This window comes from Athene cunicularia (assembly GCF_003259725.1).
Source record: "Athene cunicularia isolate RWA chromosome 7 unlocalized genomic scaffold, athCun1 chr7_part1, whole genome shotgun sequence".
In the NCBI taxonomy this organism is placed as follows: domain Eukaryota; kingdom Metazoa; phylum Chordata; class Aves; order Strigiformes; family Strigidae; genus Athene; species Athene cunicularia.
In genome coordinates, this window is record NW_020799107.1 from 24,355,036 (window position 1) to 24,370,395 (window position 15,360).

At 38.5% G+C, this 15,360-nt stretch overlaps 1 protein-coding gene across 1 annotated transcript; it reads right to left on the reverse strand.

Moving 5' to 3' along the window:
• Nucleotides 1-1,535: 1,535 nt before the first annotated feature.
• On the reverse strand, nt 1,536-13,957 carry LOC113482372 (tip elongation aberrant protein 3-like). Its single transcript, XM_026852945.1, has 8 exons — nt 13,564-13,957; nt 8,922-9,185; nt 8,095-8,174; nt 7,206-7,284; nt 5,635-5,681; nt 4,049-4,169; nt 2,949-3,135; nt 1,536-2,611 (listed from the first exon to the last, which is right to left on the reverse strand). Exons 2-8 carry the CDS (start codon nt 9,082-9,084, stop codon nt 1,918-1,920), a joined length of 1,371 nt encoding a protein of 456 aa, XP_026708746.1. The 5' UTR covers nt 9,085-9,185; nt 13,564-13,957; the 3' UTR covers nt 1,536-1,917.
• Between the last annotated feature and the right edge of the window lie 1,403 nt (nt 13,958-15,360).

Here is a 15,360-nt window from a genome sequence, read left to right on the forward strand (position 1 = left end):
GTTAAACCCTTCGTTGGGCTGCCAAAGGGAAGAGGGTTTGGGGGGGAGGGAGGAAAGGAATGGCAGAGGCTGCTGGATGGCATTTTCCTGGGGCTCTTGCACATCCCCAGGATACCTGTACCTGCCAGGAGGCCTTCGCGTGACTTGGAAAATCACTTGTGTATTGTTGCCCTTTCCAGTTAAATTTCCTTCCCTTGTCAATCCTAGATAAAAGTGTTACGGCAGCTCCCTGGATAATGCCAAAACAGACATGTCAGCCAGCAAAAGAAAAACATGCTGCCGATTTAAGGTTGCAGTACTCTGTATGTGCTCTGCTCAGTCGCTGTACCGAAGTTCTTTCCGAACATACCTCCTCAAATTGGGCAATTCCCGGGGCTTGGAGGAGAGATTCAAAGCCTGGGCATCCCTCAAGGCTGGCCGAAGTGCCCTGAGATGACTGGGGCTTGCAGGAGCGTGTTCCTTGGTCAGAAAGGTAAGTTCTTTGTCCAATTTGAAAATATAAGTATTTTAAATCATGAAAGCTCAGAAAACAAGCACACACTGATGTGAAATGCAGCAGGCTTTATTTATATGGCAGCACACAATCCTCTGTTTCCAAAGGTCACAGAAAGTCCAAATAACTCTTAAGTAGCTTTTTGCAAACTCATTTGTAATTTTCCTGTTGAATTCATGTGACAGCTACTTGTGAAGAGATGAAAGTATGTGTAAATACTCTCACTTAAAATTCGTTATTCCCATGAAGCTTTTGAATGATCTTTTCAAATATTCAGAAGTATTAAATTACACTTTCTGTGTAATTTAAATCAAACATCAGCATCTCTTTTTACAAACAGCTGAAGTTCAGTCAGAAGGCCGGTATCTTAGTAACTTCTATGGAAATAAATGCTTCAAACACTGGATAATATTATCTTTCTAAGAAAGCACTTTTCATTTTCAACAAAGGAAAACAAACCATACATGAACTCAGGAGTTACTAGTATAGAGGCTAAATGCATGACAAATACTATATATGTTGACAAAACAGAGAGGGAGTCAGAAAAGCAGAAATCCCTTTGAGGCTAAAATCCGAGTTACAGGTCAGAACAGCTTACATTTTGGGCTTTTCCTGTCAAGCCTTCTTTTTTTTTTTTTTTTTTCTCCCCCACCCCCTGCCCAATAGAAAGTCAAACCCTTTTGATCCTGTGCTCAGTCATTAAACCTAGTATTTGCTGGGCAACTATTTTGTTCTTCTGGGTGTAATGCACTTCCTCTGGTCTAAATGATGCACAGGAGTTTCAGGGAAGACTCATGGTTTCACTTCCTCAAGGTTAGATGCAATCCTTGAATATTTTCTAGATTTCACTTGCTAATTTTGTCTGTTGAGCTTATTCTTTGTTATAGGCCATCTCATGTTGCAGATATATTGTGCAAAGAACACTCTTTCAAGAAAACAAAATCTTAAAAATCTTAGAAAATCTTGCTATTAAGATTCATCACATCCCTCAAATGTGACCATAATGTGCACAAACTTGATTCAAATACAGTTTTATGGGTACATTTCTTAGTCCAGTGCAAAATGAGCAAGCTTTGCAGCTGAAATTGAGCAATTACTTGTAGTTCTGAAGTTCAAGGCAGCATCAGCCACTGCAATTTAAAAGGATATTAACTGACCAGAAAAAAAAGTAACAAAAAGAGCAGCATTCCAACAATCTCCTCTCAAAAATTGCAACTTACATGCAAGTTGTGACTTAAATATATGTTGGGTTTTGTTCACATTGTAAAAAAATCTAGTCACAGCAAGTAAGAGAAGGTTGGTTGTGTTTTTTTTTTTTTTCCCCCAGTGTGCTGATGGGAAACTGAAGACAGTTGCAAGCAGTTGGTTTACCACCTACTGGCACATTGGTGGGAATTTATTCTTTCACTTTGCAGTCAAAGTGATCACAAGCTCTCAAACTCCATTTGCCAGAATGAGATCTCAGAGAAGCTGGACAAAGGTTTACCCCCAATGAGCAGCAGCATATTGGTGCCACTGCCAACCTCATCTGCTGCGGTCACGTGTGGACAGTCGGTTCCCTCCTCTCCTCCCACAACCTGAGCAGCAGCAAAAGTCTCTTCTTCTGAAGAGACAATCAGACGGAGAGACTTGTCCTTTGACAAAACGCTTGTTGCTCCGCTTGCGTCTAGTTGTGCCTCTGAAGCAGTTTGAAATGCACAAAAGCCCCCTGGCTCCGGAGGCAAGCTAAAGGTTTTCATTTCAATTGCATGGCTTTCCTCGTTGCTGAAGGCTCGGTACGCGGGCTGCTGACGGAAGTAGTTGCAAAAGTGAGTGTGCTTCGGGATGGTCACCAGCTGGTGGTGGTGGTCCTTCTGCTTGCTCTTCCAGCGGTTGGGGAATCTATTGCTGAGATCTGAGGTACTCTGGAAACCAACACCAACTCCTAAGATGCAGTGATACATTTTAGGAGAAAAGTTTGCCTTTGTAGTACTACTAAGCTTCTTCCACATCTGCGTATGGAAATGATACTTCCAGAGGTCATCAGTAGGACTGGAATTTGAAATCCCTCCACCAAAAATCAGCATAGAGTCTTTGAAGACTACTGAAGCGTGACCTACCGCTGGAGGAGGTCCTTGGCTAAATGTAAGAGAAATGAGTAGTTAAGGGGAGACCAACAAGAAGCTAATGCTGATTTTAGCCCCTACTTTTCTTTTGACCCAAAAGAATGACTGCTGAACAGCTGCACTGGGACATCACAATTACACCGCTGATGGCTGCATCAACGTGCTGGAACAGTTCTCCCAAGCAAAACCAACCAGAATCCAGGGATGGCAGCAGCACTCTGTCTTGATCTGAACAATTCCTACAGTCGCCAAAAGGGCAGCATCTCCCTCTCTGCCTGCATGCAGTATCAAATGGTAAGATCGATTCTCTCGTTCTCTGTTAATTCAGTGTAAAAAACAGTACAGTTTACCTTGTTCTGATGTTGGCCCAGCTGCTGCTTACAAAGTCCCACTTCCATAAGTCCTTCTGTTCACTCAGCCCCATCAGTCCTCCAAAGAGGTACATGCCTGTATGATAAACCACTGCTGAATGGCCGTGCCGAGGTCCGGGGCCAGCACTGTGAGATGGGGTGGAAACACACAACCATTTTCTTGTATCTGGAAGCAAAATATTAAGTTATAGATGTACTAAATTTACCTTAGTATTTGAGAAGGGATTTATTTCAAGAACAAAGTAACTATTCTGTTGGAGAATAAGGGTTTCTGCTCTAAGTTTATTACAATAAAAGTTAACAGCTTAAATTCTGACACTGAAAAAGTGCATATAAAAAATCAGTTTTGAAATAAACTTTTAATGAAAATGTCAGATGCTGTATGACAGATGCCATGGAAATTTTATTTACAGAGCAGTTTTTCCTACGGCTTTGTTAATTCATTAACTCTGACACTGAAAGATAATTTCCTGGCTATAAGAGGGAAAAATCAGTCAACAAAAACATTCCTTCATTAATGTCTGTGCTTATTCTCCCTGTGAGGGAATGAAGGATGAGATAAACCCATCATTCATTTCAAAATAGCGACTGAATGGGCACCAGATAACAAAAGCTATCCATTTAGGAAGTCTCTGGGAATCATGGGGTTTGCAACCACCAGATTAGTGATGAATATGCTAATAAAACCATCTCCTGTCAGGTTTGGCTCCCCATGGTCAGTTCTAGATTTGAGATTCAAAAGATGGCATTAATAGGATGAAGTCAGGGTCTCTGCTGCCTCTGAGTTTTTGGTAATCCTTGAAGAATTTAGTGAATAGTAAACAAAATGTTCTCCCCGATTTTCAGCTCTAAAACTGACAAATATTGCAAAGCTTCTTCCACTATAATACAGTATCATTCATTTCAGCTGGGTATTAATTTAATTGACAGAATTCATAATTAAATGCTGCCAAACAGAAGCCAAAACTAACTTAGAACATTTTTGTTGATAAGAATTTTCTTAACAGAGCAAGCCATGCTTTTCTGCAGCAGTCAATGTCTCACGCTGGATCAAAACCTTATCGTGATTTTTAATTTACCAAAATGGAAAGTCCAAAATTCCTGTGAAATGCCTCTGATGCCAAAGTATCCCCCGTAGATGTACATGCTGGAATGGTACACTACTGCACTGTGACCTTTTCTGTTAGTTGGTGCCGAGCTCTAAAACAGTTTAATAATAAGACAAAAAACTGTTAACAGAACAAGTCCTACCAGTAGCAATGTCTATCTTGGGAATATGCCCAAGTAATGAAAACCATGGCTTTGGGTTGTGTTAAACTTCTTTGAAAATACAGAAGAAACCCACCCCTGAAGGCTTGTACGGAGGCAAATACAAACCATTCTCAACTCCAAGCAACCTTCCCTTTCTAAGCCCACCTCAGTATCACAGCCCTGCAGCCTCCCCCTCTCTGCACTCACCTCAGTAGTGCTGCTTTCACAACTGCTGCTGGGTGTAGTGTCAGCACACGCTGTAAATTTAGCGGGCAACTCTTGGGAATACAGCGGGGGGATGCAGCCCTTTCCACCATCGAGCGCAGCCTTTCCACACTGAGGAAACTTTAGTCCCAAGAGTAGCTCTCACTTGCTTCCCCTGGCGTGGATTTGACCCACCACAAGTCCTAGGCTACGCCCAGACCCTCTGCAGGAAACCAGGTGGTTCCCACTGCGTCCACAGCAGTTCTCAGCGCTGCCGAGACTCCTAGATGCAAACCTGGGGAGGCCCAGCTAAACAAAATGTAAGGCAAGTGTCCGGTTTTGTTGTTGTTCTTTTGGTTGTTTCTTTGCAAACAGCCCATTTTTGGGGAGAGGGGAGCCACCTTCTCTATATTCATTTTAGGATCATTACAAGAAACCATTTACTCCTGTAAATAAGGAGTTGATACATAATTCCATCATATTTATTGTACACACACAAACAAAATTTAATCAACCATATAACACTTTTTTTTTTTCCCCCACAAATGACCCTACAGTCCCAAACTCTCTTGACTCCTCCACCAAACACAGGTAACCACAACAGTGACCGTGTCACATCTTAACAATTTTTTTGTGCAATTTCATAGTGTAGTAACATTGTAAGGATGAAGTTTCAGTAGCAAAAATGAGTCATTCTTTACATGTAGTGATATAAAACCAATCTCATAAGACCAAGACACAAATGCTTCCACTGAGGTTTCATTTAGAAGTGGCAGTAACTTGATGAGTCCACGTGTTCAGACTGAAGAAATGAAAAATGCTGCAGCACTTCACGTTTCAAAATTTATTAGTGTGACTGCCAATCTGTTTTCACAACCCTACTTTTAACAGCACAGGCTTCATGTATGGTTGCAATATTCCATTTAAAATTAGTTTTCTTGATAAGTATTTCAGAAAAACAGAAGCAGTAGTAGAGGAGAGGACTTAACTTTTTATATAGCACTTAAAATTTAAGAGCAGTATTTTTAAACACTGTTTTAAAGAAGGAAAAAGCCTTAGTTATTGAAAGTGCAAAGAAATAAAGTATAGCCACATGTCTCTGAAGAGATGAGATTGGAACTGTTTGGGGGAACATATTTCAAAGCAATCTGTTTAATCAACAAAGCAACAGGCATTTGATTCACACATTCACCACTTCCTGGCTCCTTACCTCAGTCTCTGCTGGTACGTTACGGCACTCTGTCCATCTTGCAGAATCTAGGGGATTGTTTTAATAAAGCGCAGTTTATATCCCAGACCACAAGAGGACACTCCTCCAACATTAATTTTTCAAATTACAGATCTAATTTTCAAGTAAGTCTCATCCTGGTGTTTTCTACTGACAAGGATGAAGAAATCTGCTTCCCACTAAGACAGCAGTAACAAGAGACTTACATGAGACATAGTTTAAATAGTTTTTCTGTATCCTTATCTGATACTGAATCATGGAGTTACCATACTGTATTTCCTGTTTCCTAAGGCTAAATTTCACAGTGCAGAAATAATCTGTGATTTTCAGCATTTTCTGAACTTGCAGAATACCCAGATTTACCGATGGATGTATGGCTCCTTTTACTTATTATGTAAATCTTATGACAACAGCCTTATTTTTCTTGTTCCTTTTCACAGATCCCTTAAAAGTAGTCTTCAAATAACAGTCACAAATCACTACAATCACCATGAAGGAGAGGAAATATCAGATACCCAATGCCAGAGGTAGAATGAGAAAGCCATGCAAGCTTAGATTACTAAAAACTTTACTTGCCAGGAAAGATTTTAAATAATGACTATGAAAAAACTATACAGGCAACATTTGAATAACTCGTTTCCAATTTTCACTGGTAAGTACTGTGAGCAATAAGATGCCTTCTCCTATGAAACATCTTCTATCTGAGAATCTCTGTTCTGTCAGCAGGTATTTCAGACAAATGGTGGAAAACAAAGAAAGGATTAAAAAAACCCGATTGACTTAAGGTTACATAGTGAAGTAGCAAAAGAAGCCAGGAAACTTAAATCTTGGTCTTGCCACAAGATTTACTAGCTCAAAAAGAAATCACTCTCTCTCTCTCCTCCATCTGACATCAGAATAAGCAGCCATTACTATACACAGTATTTCCAAAGGGAGAATATATAACGTATGACACTGCTATTAAATTCAAATGTTGCACTGCTTTTATTAGAATACACATTTAAGAGATCCCAAATGTTTGTTCTTAGGAAAAAAAAAAACACCCTGTTATGAAATGCTAATGTTAATTTCCCACCTTCTTATTTAATTATACTTGTTTTTTCCTTTTCCATCATTGCTGTTGCCAGCTTATGTATTTCTTTGGTAAAAATACAAAATGAGATATACTTCACTGATCCACTTTCTTCCATAATAAAACAATGAGCTTGGTTTTAAAAATTTATGTAACATGAGGAAAAAGCTTTAAATATTATACATAATAATTACTGGGTTTTATGATCAAATAGTAAATTATGGGGGAGAGGAATGGAAATTCTGAGATCTTAAAATACATAAAACTTTCCCGTAATACTTCCTAAAGTAAGAGCTGACTCTTTGATAGCTTAACAGCCTAATTTGGGGGGTAAAGTATGCATGGTTTTGCTCACATTATTTCTTGTAAAGCCTAGGGAAGGCTATGTTAAAAGCAGCAGAAAACAGTTTGGTTCTTATTAGTAGCAGTACCTATGGACTTTGAATGTCCCATGGAAAAGATGGGCTATTGTGTATCATACCAATGTCATATATCCAGAGAGGAGTTTTTGTTTGCGTGAAAGCAGAATCCACCATCCCACCAAAAATATACAGGGTCCCCTGCAAAATTCAAAAATATTTGTCATGTACAGGTAGGCATATAGCACAAAAATAATTTTTAAGATGCTTCTTAAATGAAAAGGCTGCCATCACCAAAATAAAATTAAGGATAATGCATATGATGATCTATGAACAATTCAAGAGGCAATCACAAAAAGCCACCAACATTTAATCATTTCTTTATCCTCTCCCAGTAGGAAACCCCAATGAACATCCTGCTACTTTAACGGGGACGGCATTCCAGAACCACTCACTTCCTTGTCAATCTGGGACAGTTTAAGGGATGCGGATCTGGAGCTCTCAGAAGCATTGCTCAGGTAACATTAGATTATGCATGTTTATAGAAATATTGCATTGCACTGCAGGTCCTGATAGCCTAAATTCTGTTTTCCCCTCACAGGCAAAGCTGTAATTCTTATTTGCCTTCACTCCCCCGTCCCTCTTCTATGCAAGTTCTTAAGTGAATGTTTTTATGCTGTAGCTTATCATGCAAATGAATTCAGAGCAACTGTTACAACTATACAACTAAGTCAAAGAATGTGCTGCCAAGGTCTTTATTTTGTATTACTATTATGTACTGAGCATTGACTGTGGAAAGCGGGGAGCTGCACGCTGGTGCAAAGCTAAACTACTGTTACTTTATTCAGAATAATTCCAAAACATTGGTACAGCTACATCCAGAATTGCACTGACATAGAAGTATTTTCTGGATATAATATTTCAGTATATAATAATCTATGGCATTTCATTTCTTTGGATAATACAAAAAAAACTGTCAGGGTATGGACAACATAAATCTTGGTCCACTACCTTATAAGCCACCATTGAATGTTCTTCCAGTTCTTCTGGACCATCTCCTGAGCAATCCAGCATTTCCCATTCATTTTTCACTATAAACCAAAGTTGAAGTTAAAATAGCAGTGCGTTCAACACATCAATGTTAGGGAAAAGGTGAAAAGATCAGCTTTGAATTTCCTCTGTGATATCAGGAACATCTTTCCTCTGTGTTAGTTCAGAAGACTAAGGCACTTCCCCCCAAATTAAATATGTACATTTTTCTATTTAGTAAACTTAAATGTAACAGAAATTGATCATTATTGCTTTTATGTTAATGCTATACTGTTACTTACATCAAAATGCAACTATTCTATGAGCATGAATGCCAGCACAAATCAGTTTTACTCCAGTGACAACAATGGAACAGGGAACACCATACATTAACTCAAAAAATATAAAGGGTCACATCTGATAGTGCATAGGTATTGCATTCCTGTGTTCCCTTTGTGCACTTTTACATGCATAAACTATTCCCATGTTCAGGAGTCAAGAAGGCTATGTGTTTGATACCCCTTCTAGAACTAGAATATTTTAAATGATTCCGTATTTCTGGTCGAAGGGGAAAATTAAAAAAAAAGAAAAAAAAAAAGGAACTGAACTGAAATTTAAACTTTCTAGGACATCTGCAACAGGAACAAGCACGCACCATTTGGCCAGTAAACAAAATGCAGTTTATCCATTGTTTCGACAGAGCGACTTTGAACAGGAATAATCTGTTAACTACAAGAGTATCTCTATTTCATGATGACTGGATGCAGAATCTCTTTAATCCTGACATATAAATGAAGGGGCAAACTTACCTATGTTGTATCGCCAAAAATCCCTAAGACTGGTGGTGTTCCTCCCTCCATAGAGATAAACAAATCCTCTGCAAATAATGCAAGTGTGTTTATATCGATCACAGGGAGAGGGCTTCTTTTGGGGTGCAGATTTCCAATCACAATGTGCAGTTTTTCCTTTCATGCTGACAACTAGGATCTTATCCAAATATCAATTTGCAAAGGACAGCTATGCCAGGGGAGTGTCCCAAAAACATCGTGGATGGGGCTTAAATCCTGCTTGGTCTGCAAAAAGAAAAAAAAAAAAAAGTTTCAGGTTAGAAAAAGAAAAAAGAAAAGGATAGAAAAAAATAAAAGTCTCCGCCTTACAATAAAAAGTTTTGTTTTCATTCCCATCAAAAGCAACCTGATGATTCTGGCCATCTAACCCTAACTTAAGTAAAGCATTTGAAATGCTGAATCCCAGAGTCTTCTATCGGTGAGACTGGGACAGGAACATTCCTGGAGCTGAAAGTTTTCCAGTGTGAATGTCAGCAAGCTGAAGTGATAAACTCCAATATCCTATATTTGCAATATGGTAGAAACCAAGGCTTGGGTCTTCTTTCACTACTAAAAAGTACTTAAAACAAACCTGTACTTAAAAACAAAATTTGTAAAGAGTTAATATTACAGATGAAAGTAAAAGTAATGCATTAACAGTTGTCCAGAATTTATTTAGACTTTCATCTGTAACCAGCTGAACTTAAGATGCATGTGGAAAAAATGCCACAAGATGTCACTGTGTTCTGCGAAGACAGAAGTACCAGGAGCAACATTCCTCTATATTACATTCCTCTTTATCATGGCCACAGTTTATTTCACGAAGCACAAGAAAAATAAAAAAAATAAGCATTAGAACAAATTCTGGGATTTGTGTTGGTAACTTGTCTGAGGTGATACATGTCACCAAATGAGGTGACAAAGTCTCCCAATTCAAAGACTATTTCAATGAAAGCCTGATTCCAGCTATACTGAGGACCTAGGATGGAAATGAACAGGTAACAAGCTGTCAGTACGGACACACGCTTAAATACTGCGAAGTCATGCCTGTTCTTCCAGAGTTACAATGTTTTTCACACTTAATTTCTCTAATTTAAGTATGCATATATTTAGCATCCCAGTGGATAAAGTCATATAACCCTCCGCTCAACATAATGATCATGCAGCCAATCCATTCTTTTGAGACTGTTTCCAAGATAAATGTGATAAAAAAACCTATGCTTACTTGGCCCAATTATTTTTTCTTTTCTTTTTTTTTTTTTTTTTTTTTTTTTTTTTTTTTTTAATACAACAGACATACCAAATTTGCTCTGGATGTACAGCAATAAAATTATGTACATCCACAGAGAACTTCCATGACAGCTGCTGGCCATGGCCTTCCTGAGTAAAGCAATGACAAGGCTGGAAATTTTCCCTCCGTCTCTTCAAAAATGGGATGACAGTAACAAAGCTTTTACAAAGCCTGGTCATTTAATGTCACCAGCAGCAGTGTGGGCAGGCACCAGAGCCATTCACCAACTTTCAGCTTAGTGCATTGGCATCTTCAGCCTGTATGTGCCAAATGCATTTTTCAAAGTAGCCCCTGTGCTACTCAAAGGCTCTCTTCTTTGAAGAGAGGCCTTAGATTAAAAGTTTCGGTTTCCAAAGTTAATTCAGAAGAACGCCGCATAAAAGCGGCAATGCTGCTGTCAGAAACCACTTCCAGGTCAAGTCTGAAATGTAATTCCTTTCCCACAAATGGTAAATTAAACTTTCTTTAGGCCAGAACAGTTACTTGGAATAGCAATGACCACGTTAGGTTAAATGAAGCCCTCTTCTTCAGATCTACATGCAGGTATTTTTACTATGTGCATAGCCACAGTATAACTTAAGACATGAGCTGTGTCTTGAAGTTCATTGTGTAAAACTGTATTTAGCTATATATATGCCAGTGAAGGTCAACATAAGCGGTGTTCACCCTGTGCACAGCTGATTACGGGATTAAGGAGGTATATACAGAGACTACAAAGTATCTAGACCTCCATCAAAAGTTGCCCTCTTATAAAAATGAAAGAACGATGTTCTCTTGGATTCAGTGATGAACAAGCAGTTAAATACAAGAGGAAAAAAATACTAGAAAAGATTTTTCTGGACATATAAAAGCAGTCATTGTAGCCATAAAAATTCGGAGTAATAGTGGCCAGCTACATAACTCCGTATTTCTTTTTCTATATGCTTCCTTTTTATTTTTCCATCAGAATCCTGCATGTCTTCTGTTTCACTGCTGCACTGGAAGCAACATTTTCGTTTCACAGTTTTCAGTACTCTGCCTCTATGCCAACATCCCTTGTTTGGAGAGGTTTATCTATCAAGCAGCACAAAAGCATCCCCCCTTCTAACGTCTCCTGTGTTCAAGGATTCCCTTGTTTTCGAAAGCCTGGATTTGTCCCAGGCAAATTCCCGAGCTATCCTTCCCTCCACCCATGAACAGCGAGGTTCCTCACTGTCCCCTCACACCACCTCCCTCCTCCAGGACTAGCAGATGAGCCCTGGCAGAGCAGCTGCAACGTGACTGCTCGGGTTTGCTGCTCCACCAGGTGTAGAGTCAGGGTGTGTATACAGAACTCAGCTGCTCCAGTCCGCAGCCTGCCCTGCCTGCAGCGCCCATTCCCACATGGCCCCGGCTGTAGGAGGCACCTGTCAGCAAAGTGCCAGTGTAAAATCTGGGAGGAAAGGAGGCCTTTATACCTTAAATTACCATTTACGCAGGTAGGCTATCTGGAGTGATCTGGAAATCCTGACCACTCAGGATTAGCTCAGGCATAGATGTCTTCAAGTACTCGCTGTGTGCTGCTTTGAAAGCTAGCTCTCAGCCAGAATAGCAGTAGCCTCCTATACTGGTAGAAAATGAAGACTAATGCCTACTCAGCTCCCTCTTTAAAATCAGACTGTCTCCATCAAGCTTGTGCTGAGCTGGTGACAGAAAGCCTAGCAGACCTCGGGCCAGGACCACACGCAGTATAAAGTGCTTTTGCAGCATGCCTATTAGCCCAGGTCCGTGCATTTTCTGGGGTATCTCCACTGCTAATGTCCTAAAAATACCAAGTGATCTGTAGCCCAGTATTCTCTGATATTACTGATGTGTCTCTCTGTTAAACGTAAAGGAAGTTAGGACACAGCCGTTATAAAATAGGAACAGCTTAACATTTACTTAGATTCCTGAAATCACAATAGATGCAATGAGACAACATGCTACAGTGAGATGCCTCAGATATTAAATATTCTGTTTGCAAAAGGTGTAAGACTATATTTTCACTATATCTGAAATCTGTACTTATCAGTATTTATTCCCCAAGGAAGTGAGCCTAGAAAGTGTTTACATGATGAATCCTTACTGCATCCCTCTCTTCAGGTTCTTACAGAGAAGTCCAGGGGAAGTTGCACGTAATTTGAGGAAAAACACAGATTACAGTAAAACAAGCTAGAGAAGATAGTCATATTTCATATTTTTATATATATCATATTAATCTAAAATGCATGTATCTAATTTATCATCCAATTTATCTCCAAAATTCACCATTTGTAAGACTGGAATATATTCAGTGACAAAAACATGCTAGAGAATCTCTTGCAGCATATTCTGACAAGACTAACTATTCAAACTGTGTTAATCTTTTTTATGCAAAACAGTATTGTAAGCTATTACTGTAGAAAACTGAAGTATATTCTTTGTACATTTTCTCTGGAAGAATACAAGATTGGCAGCATTTACAAAGGGGTGCATTTCTCTGTTCCAGGGGAATTAGCAGCTATGAAGTAGTAATGCATTATAGGTGTATAAATCCATAATACTTTATGGCATGCCATCGAAAAGGGAAAAGCAGCTGAAGTCATGAAACACAGATTCTCTCCCTAACTCTGCCAAGCTTCTGTGTAACCACAGCCAATTCATTTATTTACTTCCACAGTTAAATGGGTACAAAGACACCTCCTTAGTAAAATGCTTCAAAGTTGCTGATGCGGTGCTGTGAGAGAGTGTCAAGGTATTACTACTATTGATACAATTTATTGTGAAGAAGGTGATAGAACTCTACTATTACTACTTCACAAAGGTAAAATAGGATTTTACCCTTTTCTTTTTTTTTTTTTTTCCAGCTATAAAACTGGTTATTCCTCTACATATTTCTGTTTGTTATTTTTCCTACAAACCTTGCCTCCTATTACACAAACATTCACAAAAGAAGACAGCCCTGATTTCATATAGTAGATTAGCAACAAAATCCTGTCCACTTGCTCATCTACCCTAGCAGAACTGTGTGTAGGGCAGGCCAGCAGGAGGGATGACAAAAAGCCAATCTGGGATTAAGTGAATGGGTGTTTCCTCCCAGTCACACCTTCTGAGCATCAACTGACCCTTGTGAATCACGGCCATTTATTCACTCATCATAAAGCATTCCTGGAAGCAGACCTGCAATCCCTTAAACAGATCAGTTAACAGACTGCTTCATTTCAGAGTTGGGAAAAAACACATTCAAAATTAATCTTAAATCTTGCCTTTCATCACTGGTATTTTAAATTATGAACTTGACTCCTGGATTGCCCTTCTATAGAACCAGACACCAAAATTCATCCGCTGTCTACTTACCAGTCCTGTTCCCAAAGAAAAACTGCTACTCTTCTGAGAAGAACGTCACCGAGCAACATCCTCTGTCATGCAACACTGACCTCAGCTTCAACTTGGTACAAGCAAGATCAATGATCCAATAGGAAACTCTAACTTCAGCAGAATTTTAAAAAAAATACCCAGAAAGAAAACTCAGTACACTTTTATCCAACTTTTTTTTTTTTTTTTTTCAAAAACAGCTGTAGCATACAAAAAAATGGCTGCTGCTCTCCAAACTCTTCTGCCATTTCATTCTAAAAATAGTTCCTGTGCAATCAATCCCAATTGTTAAACTGCTGGAGGAGCTGTGAGACTAGGAGCTAAAGAGCTGCAATTAACACGGTAACTATAGCACAGAGTGCTTATCAATTAATGGCGACACACTACTATTTCATAATACAAATAATTCAGGAAATATAGAAAGACAGAATTACTTCAGGAAATGTGGTTTATATGTTCATTATATAATTATTTATATTTCTATTAGATGTGGTTTCTCAGACAAATGACTTAATAATTTAAAGTAATACTTTAAATACTTAAATAGGTCTTCATTAAAGCTTTTTTTCTACCTCAATCCCCCAATTCATTTCCATCTGTTTTCAATATACTCAGAAAAGCTTCAGATTTAAAAGGAATGAGCTTTTTAAAATATAGTAAATAATATATTATTTAAAATAAAATATAAAATATACAAAATCACTTATATTGGGGGGAAAAAAAAGTAGGAAATCTTACTGTTCTGGTTTGGGTTTTTTTTGTTAATGTCCAGTTTTCCAAACTCAACCCTTGAACCTTTCTGGGCAGAACACTGTATTTTCCTATTAGACAACATTTTACTGCTCTTCCAAAATAATAGATCTTCCTGATTCTACTTATTTTAGAAACTTTTGCTGTAGTGGTAGTTTTAATGCAGTGCTTGTTCCAGTGGGACTGCCTGCATGAATAAGGAGGAAACTTTGACTGAAGACTCAAAAGGCAGTTACAAAGTTTTCAAAAAAACCCCTTTGTTTAGAATAGTTTAGAGGGCAGGGTGTTTTTTTCAGGATATCGCATTTACTTGCAGTGTTTTACTTTGTGTGATAAATTTTAGTATCCTCCAATTTGTCACTTTATTATTTCCAAAATTCAAATTGTTATGAACTGTTTCTGGGGTGAGGTTGGTTTGGTTTTGTTTTTGTTTTTTTGTTTTTTTAGAAAACCCACTAATCTTCAGAGATGCTCAGCTTCAGAATTTCAACCTGAATGTCCAGAATGGCCGTAAGAATGTAGGGTATCTGTAATATTTCTACATTATTCAAATTCTGAATTGAAATAAGGGCCTTGCTTTTCTGCGTGTTGTAAGAACTGCAATTACTACATGAATGAGCTTACAGCTGTAGTCGTCAAGACAAAAGGAAGGAGATAGAAAACGGTATTTCTTCTTACAGGGGGAAGCTGAAGGACAGAAAGGATTTGTGAAATGACAAATCAAAGCAGGGGACACAGCTCCATCCTGACTTCAGGGTTCAGAAAAATGACAGGTACTTTCAAGTAAAACAGTAACATTCCTGTTATCTTATAGAGATTAGAGTGGACATACTGAAAATTTACAGAAAATCTGAAAGGCTTTTATGTTGAATAACTTATTTGAATTTTAACAAGTTTAGGGTAGTATTCTTAAAACATTATCACTGTTATATTTCAGTGCTTCAGAATGCTTTTTGTAGTGAACAGGTATTTCAAAGGAGGTAACTCTTCTAAAACAGTCATGTATAATTACAGTTTTATATACTGTAA